Source organism: Crocodylus porosus, unplaced genomic scaffold (assembly GCF_001723895.1).
Source record: "Crocodylus porosus isolate Cpor-Errol unplaced genomic scaffold, CroPor_comp1, whole genome shotgun sequence".
Taxonomy (NCBI): domain Eukaryota; kingdom Metazoa; phylum Chordata; order Crocodylia; family Crocodylidae; genus Crocodylus; species Crocodylus porosus.
In genome coordinates, this window is record NW_017728906.1 from 84,305,962 (window position 1) to 84,315,987 (window position 10,026).

General features: G+C 38.1%; 1 protein-coding gene across 2 annotated transcripts in view; it reads right to left on the reverse strand.

The window, feature by feature from the left end:
• Positions 1-10,026, reverse strand: part of MGAT4A (mannosyl (alpha-1,3-)-glycoprotein beta-1,4-N-acetylglucosaminyltransferase, isozyme A) — a 158,296-nt gene that overhangs the window by 21,823 nt on the left and 126,447 nt on the right. For both annotated transcript variants that reach the window (XM_019529468.1, XM_019529467.1), the window contains exons 11-12: positions 8,526-8,633; positions 7,926-8,119 (exon numbers count right to left, since the gene is read on the reverse strand). In XM_019529468.1, the coding sequence (XP_019385013.1) occupies positions 7,926-8,119; positions 8,526-8,633 (302 nt within the window). The remainder of the gene's footprint in view (positions 1-7,925; positions 8,120-8,525; positions 8,634-10,026) is intronic.

The window sequence follows — 10,026 nt, forward strand, 5'->3', positions numbered from 1 at the left end:
GCACTCTTTCCTGCTTATGCAGGGGGTCGGACTCGATGATCCATTGAGGTCCCTTCCGACCCTAGCATCTATGAATCTATGAAAATGCCTTAGTAGGTGGGTATCTGAGACTTAGGTGGTATCAATTTAACAGCTAAGCCTTAAGGAGTTATTCAAATTGGCCTGGCACCACAACACCCACACCCACAGTAGATACATACACACATGGATACATAAGAGTGTATATATAAAATATAATTACATAGTATATAATATAAATGCACACCCACACTGTAATATCATATTATACTACAATATGTAAACAAAAAGAGTAGTTAACTTGAACTTGAATTAGTTCCCTTTAAAAGATATAGCTATGAAAGGAGGTTTTAGTTTAATATTTTGTATATATAAACTTAAGACATTCTAAAGTAAGGCTGTCAATTAAAAGTAGTTTTCATTAATTTACATTTGGTAAATATATTATCAAGTTATTTTTATAAAATGGAATCTCAAATGGCATCTCTCCAGCAACAGACTATCTAACTCCTATTCTCAACAAGGTTCTAGGCCTTGCAATGGACCTAGATGCCAGATGTGCCCCATCACGAACAAAGACCACATCATCACTGGACCAACTAAAATGAATTAATGAACTGTAGCATCTGGGGTTCATTCACCTGCTCCTCTACCAATATCAAACTTGCCCTTGTTTACAGTGCCCCTCTGCTGTCCACATGGGACAGGACAATCCCTATGTAAAGGAATGAATAGACACCAATCTGACATTGAGTCCAGAAACACACATGTCTGTGGCAGAACACTTTAACCTACCTGGACATTCCATTGTTGACCTTAGAGTAGATGTTCTTAAGCAACAACACTTTAAAATATAGTTGAATGTTAAATTCCAGAATAAGAAATCACCCACAGACTGGACTGAGTTAAGTATAGTTTAAGCCGAGACTGGAGTTTCTTATTAGTTTACACTACCTTGATTAGTTCCTATGTTCCCTATGTCTTTACTGCTTTGTTTTTCTCTTCAACCCACCTTTGCCCCACTCAGAACTACTCCCCCTCCTTTCCTTCCCCCTTATTTGTCCTTTGTATGTCTGGGACTTTCTATTTGAACACCTGCTTTCTGGAAGTCCTTCCATAGCATCTGACAACTGAGATGTTGCTTATGAAACCTTATGCATCTCTGAATTAATCTGTAAGATGCAACTCTACATTTCCTTTTGCCTGACTTCAGACTAATATGGCTAACTATTTTTCTTTGTTTGTAGACACTGTCTGCCTTATTCAAAGTACACAGTAGTAAAACATGCCACACAGGGATCTCTAACAATGTAAAAAAGAATGACAACATTTAAGAAATGGTATATACTTATAAAAGACATACATGAAAGAGAGAGAGGAAAGGTTGGATTAGAAACCTTAGTTTTGGTATTTTGTAATTTGAGTGTAATAGAAAATTGGGAAGTTTCATTTGATTCGATTGACAGCAAGCTAGATAAAGTATTAACAGAAATACTGAATGGGAAATAAATCTACTCAAATAAGTGCAAGTGAAATCCACCACAAGTCTAATAGCTGTGAATATATAAGAAGAAAGCATTACAATTCTCATTTTGATGTGTTAAATTGCATAAAAATAATAAAGATATTAATGAATAAGTGCATTAGACATGACTGATGATCGGGGATCCTGGTTTTTGGTTTAAAATCCCAAATTCTTGAATAAAGATTTGAAAATTCTCTAATTAAAACCCCCCAAATCTGCGTTTTTCAACAATTAAAATGAAACAATTAAAATGAAATTTAATATATACAGGCATCAGTTGAACACAATGTTTTATTGATATATTTACAATTGTAAAGCAATTTGGAAGCCTACCGGTGCCTCAATCATTATAATAAATATATTCTAAATACTTATATATTTTAGCATTTGATTTTGGGGGGTTTTTTATCATAAAAAAATCAGCTTTCCCTGTCCCCTTCACTTACCAGGATGTGGATCCAGTTGTAGCTGTTTCCCCTGCTGCTTTGTGGTCCTGAGCAGTCCTGATATCTGAGTGTCCTGCCTCTGCTCATGCTACAGCCCCTCAGCCTTGCTGTTGCCCCTCATTCCCAACCCACAGCCTCCTGGTCCTGCCAGAGTCCCGCACTCCCAAACCACAGCCTGTCATTCCCCAGCCCTGCTGGTGCCCCTCACGCCCAATCCACAGTCCGCTGCCCTTCTCAGCCCTGCCAGAGGGGGCCCCCAGCTGCCAGGCCTAGAGGACCAGGGCCAGGGCCTGCAGCTCCCTGCCACCCCACACATGAGTATGGTGACCCCTGCATCCTGCTCCCACCAGCCCCAAGCAGCCCCTTGCAGGATGGAACTTTGCCAGCCTTCAGGAAAACCCGCCATTTCCTGCGTTTTTTGCATTTAAAGGAGAAAATGTACATTTTCCCACAGCCAATGGTAAACCTAGTTCCCTCCTGATAATGTAAGATACTAAAATCAGAAACAGGGACCCTTAGACAATTTTCAAGTCTGTAAATGTGCAATGTTTTCCTGAGAATCAGATAAGGGAAGTGCTGTATACATCCAAGTAAACATCCTTATTCTCTATTTATTATTTCAACACTTCCCTTTTAATATCTAACATTTTAAATCTTTTTAAAAGCAGTTTTTTATCCATGCTTGTAGCAAAATCCAGCACACACACGTTAATCATACCATTTTTATCATCTATTGATTATGCAAGGCTTATAAGGCGAAGCTGACAGTGAAAACAAACTTCTAATAAAAGAAAAAACATTAATATTCTCCTAGATATACCAAAGTCTATCTATGTAGGATTAGAAAAAAGTATTATTGTTTCTATAGGCTGAATTCTTTTATTTTAGCTATAAGCATTCTTATATCCTTTAGAATGTAATTCACACAGGTCAAATGGCCAAGTGCCCCTCTTCTTGCCTTTCATATAGATTGCATTAATTTTATATATACATTAAAAGGATTAACCAAGGTCAAATATATACAAACATCACAAACACTGTAAAATTAACTTTACACAAAGGACCTTTTTACACTTTTCTATTAACTAAAAACATTGTTTGAAATGTTGAAATAAGTCCTTTAAAATTAAAATACCAGTATAATTTTATCAGACACTCTGTGTATATAATACATTTAGAGAAGGAATAATGGTAATTTTAACTGATGCAGTGTATATGAACCTATACAAATAAAGCATTTAGTTTCCAGGCTAGCACTAAAAAACAAGAGTAGGAAATAACGGAACTGCATCTTTTTCAGAGTATTTCTACATTGACAAGGGATAGCAATGTGAATGAAGAACAGCTAATTAATGCCAGACCAGTTACTACTGTACTGAGATAACAGTCCAGGAAGAAAGAATTTGTAACTGTATCGTCTCTGCCACATAGGGAATCTTTTAAGTAGTTCAGATGATGAAACTAAGCAATACAACAATTCCAATTTATCATGAGCTTGTTTGTTCAGTAAGTCATTCTAATGCTTGTTTTTATTTACTAGTTTCATTAGTATTTTCTTTTCATGAGTATTTTCCTTTCCAGAAGGCAAGCGAATTCCAGTAAGAAAAAAAATTAGCCATTTTATATAGTGCATGGAACAGCAATTAGAAATAGAATCAATTTTCATTATCTGCTTTCTTCTTAATGGGTGTGGTCTAGTCATAAGTGAAACTGATAAACAATTTCTCTTTTCGTTGTCACAGAGCATATTTTAAACTACAGGAACTTAGGCCTGGAACAGGCCCTCAGGGTCACTGAGTCCAATCCCCTGTTCCATTCACTCATGGAATTCCCCAAATCATCACTCCAAACCCTTGCACTACACGGAAACACTGTAACACACCATATGTAAAAGCAAGAGAGGCAAAGGTATTGCTAACATTCTGGCACAGTGGTTGGTTAATATACGCTCAGAAGATCGCAGGAAAAGGCTATACCCTATTCTAGAGAGGAAGTTAAAAACCTGCACAGTCCATCTGTTCTATGGAAAAAAACACATAAAAGAAAAGTTTATTTATTCATTTACCCATTCAATTTATAAATCCTTCCCAACAAAGGCTCAGGGCAGCTTACAGTAGGAGAAAAGAATGTTTTATAAAACATGAGAACAAAACAATTTAAAAGGCAACTAGAACACCAACATGAAATGGAGACCCTTTAAACCAAGGGTCAACAACCTGTGGCCCACACATCCTTTGGGTTTGGCTTACAGAGCTGTAGCTTTGGTGGCATTTGGCAGCAGGGGGCTCCCCCTGCACCACACTGTGCCAGAGTGGGGAGAGGGAGGGAGGGTGATGTTATACTCTTTGAGCATAATGATTTGACCAGTCGTTAATGACTCACAGTCAAACTGGGAGGAGATAACAATTAGGGTTTCACAGTTTTCTGTCCTGAGTCTGGTAAGCTAGGTACAAAAATTACACTTAAACTGGTATAACTACATTTTGAAAAGAACAAATAGTGATCTTAATTTGTGCTTTTTGAAAATGACATTATTAATAACTATTGTTTTCACAATGCTTTAGTGTTATCATATTTTTGCCAGTTAAGTATTTCAGTGTACTATCAAGGTTGGGTTTTTTCAATGGAGACTGTTAAAATGAAGCTGCGTCTTAGAAAAGCTATAAAGTACAATCTGAATGTGGCATGTATTTTTAAAAAAGGAAGCATATTAATCAGTCATCTCCTCTTTTCTTCAAGATTGACTTGTTAAAGATTCCTATTAAAACTAACACGACCAAAATTAAGTAGGGTGCATATTCCAATGATCTACACAACAAAAAGTACGACATCTTCCTAGGAAAGAGCAACTAAAAGGAAAAAAGGAAAGTACACTTTATTTACTTTTTAACTTTGTAATTCTACACATCTTTGACCCAAAGATTATAGGGATAAAACAGTCAAATGTTCAAAGCTATTTTTAAGGCAATCAGTTTTAATGATAAAAAGTGTACTTCGAAAACAGACAATGTACATCAATAGCAGTAGACAACTATTGACTCTAACATAACTCAAAAGGATAACGTTTTAAGGCTGTTATTTTTAAAACATAACCTATATTAAAGGTCATGTCATCTAGAATTGAATTACATATTTTGTAAACAAACCACAAAATGCTGATATGCAATTTACTTGCCAGTGGGTGTGTCTACATGACATGCTAACTGTGCAGTATACTAATTCTACTGTGCAGCAGCATCCAGGGCAAAAACCATGCTAATATGCTACTGTGCAGTAGTATTAGGCTACTGCACAGTTAGCGTCACTATAAAGCGTGCGTCGGCACTAATGCACATTGATTTAGTATTTGGTTATACAAGTACTAAACTTAATGTGCCTTAACTACAGTGCATTAATGAACATGTAGACACACCCAGAAAGACTGGCAATTGCAGCACTAAAAGGGAGAAAGGCATACATGAACAAGTACATTGGTGGCTGCAGAAGGGAAAATTGTATCTTAGCATACTATTACTGGGTATTCAGCATTTTTGATAAGGAACTTTTCCTTGTGGAGAGTTCAGTACAAGAACTGTTAAACCAAAAAACTCAAGTGTTTGTTTCACTTTACTCATCACTGTTATAATGAGCTTGGTTTAGGATAAGCTAAGTTACCAAAGGATATAAAAGCTGTGTCTTTCAATAAATGGTAGAAACTGATGCGTGTCTTCTCTCTCAATTAGACAAGTTCATATATCTTATACCGAGAGATAGTTAACTGCGTGAGTCTGAAATCAGGTAGAAGGCAAAGCCAGAGTGCCTGTGGGGCATGATTCCAAGACAAAGCTGTGGAAGCCAGAGCGCTTGTGGGGTGCAACTGCGAGTCAAGGGCTATGGAGGGCCTGAGCACTAGAGGGTGTGCTGAAGGACAAGGGCTGTGGAGAACCCGAGTGCAGAGTATGAGAGAAACCAAAGTCAGGTCCATCAGCGAGGCTTGGGGCATGGTACAGGGGTGGTTGGAGCCATGCATAGCCCATAAGGCTGGGGTGTTCAGAACCCCGTTGTATAAACAAGGATCGGGGTAGTAGGAACCATGACCAGGAAGACGAGAGGCAACCTCCCTTTTACTTTCAGATGATCAAGGCGTGGCGGGCGAGAATGAGGGTACTTTAACCCAAACTTGGCATGGTAGGAGGCGCTAGGGGAGAGCACGGCAACCCTAGGACATTTCCACCACCTGATACAGTGTGGTCATTGTATCCACCAAGAAGCACGTTTATCAGGATTGTATTAATATAGCTACTAAGCAGCTATATGTCAGTCATTTGGCAGACAAGATTTCATTCAGTTGCAGAAGAGAGGAGAAGTTTTGTTTGTTTACGGTCAAAGACAAAAGGAAAAGACAAAACCTATAGCATAATATCACCTTGTACACCTCCTGCCAAATTCATGTTTACTCCCAAAACTGTATTTTCCAGCATTAACTCATGCAGAATTTTTTTTACTGCTTAAAATTTTATGCCCATTTAGTTAATGGACTTACTCTGAGAAACAGAAGAAGCCCAGACATTCTATTTCTTCAAACCTAAACTGTCATCACTTAATAGAAACAATCTCCCTATTATGTACAACTGCTGGTACTTTCTGTTGCTCAAGATGACCTTCACATAGGTAAAATATTTACTGAAGTGTATTACTCCTAAGTCACGATAATGTTTAAGATACAAAATTTATCTAAAACTTCCTAGCAAGTTCTGAACACTTGTCAATACTCTCAGGTTGCATCTGACACATTCTAATGAAACAACAACAATCCTTTTCTCTATCTGTCTTATTTATTTATTTAAATGGGTTTTTTTTAACTTGGACAAAGACAATTTGAAGTAGATAAAAAATAGAACACCTCACCACAGCACGCATACGTTAGCTGAAAAGTGTAAATTAGAACAGTCGTTACTAACACAGGATAAAAGATCCTTAATTCTATATGAAGGGGTATGGTATATATATATCCTTCCCAAAGTTATAGCCACATGGAACTTACAATGCTTCAAGCAAAGACTTTTCTAATCAACTAACATATCATTTTTAATGCCCATACTTCCCAAGTAACATGCATTAGGTCAAATTCATCTGAAAAAAGCTATAATGGGGAAATTACTTAACAAATTGGAGCTCCTTCAGATGGCTAAACTGAAATGAAGTCCTATAGCCTTTGAGTAGCTGCCATTGAGTATTTGACTGACTGGATTCAATTTAAGGCAACCAAAAGACTAGTTCAACAAAGGAAGCACCTATTCACATTGGGTACCTATACATGTGACAGAGCTCTGATGCAGTGCACTAATTAGCATGCATCAGAGCGAGTCTGCTGGAGTGTGCTAATTAGTGCACTCCATGTCACATCTTTTCAACATCCCTGCTTTTCAAAATGACCACAGGGGATTTAACTAAAGATCACTGAATCCACCCCTGCGGCCATTTTGAAGCGCAGGATACTGAATACACATGATGCTGTGGGTGCTTTAATTAAAAGCCAGTCTAATTAAAGCACTCCCCCCACCCCACCTCCTACCTCGGAGCATGTGTATTTCAAGACAAATTCTCTCTACCAGGTCCTAGGTCTGCAAAGCAACAGCAAGAGAAGGTCCCAATGTGCCTGAAAAGGCAGCACACACAAACTGTAAACAAACAATTTCTTTTTTAAAATTTTGGACAGGATGGGGTGAAAAGAAAATAAACAAAATATATTTTAGAGCAAAATAAATTAAATAAAATACACAGAAACAATTACAGGAAAAGGAGTGGAGTGAATGACATTTTCAACTTAACCCATTCCTCTTGTATGAAATTACTTTTTCATTAGGCTTTATTATTTCCTCAATTTCATTGTCAAGCAAAATTGGTCAGCTAGCAGCAGCTTTAGCAACGAGATCAAAAGACAAGTAATTACTAACCTTTCTACATTGACTGGCTTGTCAAATTTAAATAGAATATAATCCCCAGCAACAGGAGTAACAGCCCAGAAAAAATCCTCCCCCATGTAGGTTTTTTCCAGTGTATGTCCTTGGTAGACTTTTAAAGATGTAGAAACCTCTGCAGGTGGGTTCACATGAATTTTATGTAGTAACGGTTTCAGGAAATCTTTATCCTAATTTAAAGACAGACAAATATAAAATTAAGCTAGTCAGCCAATCTGTTTTATTATTCTTTTTTTCTTAGTGGCTAGTTTTTCTAGTACTTAAAAGAAAATGGAAAATGAAGGATAGCAAATGTACGACCCATTTCCTCTACTGAAAATATTAGATCTCATCGATTAATAAGGCTATGTTATTACAGATAAAATGTTAGAGATTAAAAATGAAAAACTATGCAGCTGGTGCATAAGAAATGAGTTGAAGGAATTTATTATTTAACCGGCATTTATCAAGTTTGATTCTAAATACAGTACATTATACTTGAAATGCTAGACTATAATAAAATGTTTGTTTTCACAAACACTGGCAAGTTATCAACCCTATTTGCTCTAAAAGGAAAGGGAAGTTTTAGTTACTAACTGTGAGTTTCTGGATCTTTCCTGCTAGTGAGGAGTGCAGGCCAACATGTTGGAAAAGAGAAGGCCTGAAGCGTATCCGTAGATTAGATTTTTGTCGATCACAATGTTTCTGAAAATCAAATAAACTTCCTATTAGCAAACATGATACACACAAAGATCAATGAGTTTGTACTTGAAACTAACTGATAAACTATGCTTCATGAATCAAAAACAAATTACAAGAAGCTGGAGCTATTTACTCCATTCTTGATGCAATTTTATTTACAGTCAATAGCACCTTTCCATTCATCCAGGGTTAAAGTCACTCCATTCCTCCTGCTGCAGAAAAGGCCATGTACACAGGCTTTGTGCAAATAAATTATATGAAAAAAAATGAGGAGACAGAATTTATCCACCAATCTGCAAACAGGATTCATGGCAGCCTATAGTCCCCTTTCATAGCTACAACACTTATCAAATGGGCAACCTCTACATATTCTAAATATATGACCAGTCTGCACAATCCTAAGTACACTATCATCTTCCCTCCACTTCCCATCCTCTAACAAGGCTAGTGAGGACTTCCCTGTTGGTCTATCCTATTTATTTGGTGTTAATACCCGACATAAAACTGCTGAGTAAATTAAGTTCACTTGCTGTGTATTATGCACTCTGTAACTCCATAAGGATAAGGAAACTGGAATTAATGGTGCCCGTAGGAAAACACAGGAACTCTAAATTTGGGAAAATTTATGTTGAGATTAATGTTGCTTTACTATTTCTACTACCAACAAAGGCAGTCTTCAAGAACTGGACACGACTAAGCTATATTCTGAATATTTGTATTCTGTTCAGCGATAGGAAGGAACCACCTAACCACATGCCTCAAGCTACAAACAGATGTTGCATTTGTCCCAGAACTAGCTGTGCCCTTCAAATATGGGTTTGGTGAAGGGCTGTCTGATGCAGGGGGGCAGTCAGGAAGGCCAAGGCAGAGATGGAATTGGGACTAGCTTCCCGGATCAAGGACAACAAGAAGCCCTTTTTTAAATACATAGGGGGCAAAAAGAAGGTTCTGGGTAATGTGGGGCCCCTGCAGGACACGCTAGGAAATTTGGTCGTCACACCAGACGACAAAGCCAACATATTTAACGATTTCTTTGCCTCCATTTTCCTGAGCAGGGACCGGAACTGTCACCCCCCCCGGACCCCCATTAGATCCCAGGGGAGTCGCACCTAGGCCAAGAGTTAGTAAAGAACTAGTTAGGGAACTTCTGGAGGGACTGGATGTATTCAAATCAGCGGTCCGGACTATCTTCACCTTAGAGTACTGAGGGAATTGTCTGAGGTCATTGCGGGACTTCTGGCACGGCTTTACGAGCACTCGTGGTGCTCTGGTGTGGTGCCAGAGGACTGCAAGAGGGCCAATGTGGTTCCCATCTTCAAAAAGGGGAGGAAGGAGGACCCAGGAAACTATAGGCCAGTTAGTCTTACCTCGATCCTGGGCAAGCTTTTTGAGAGAA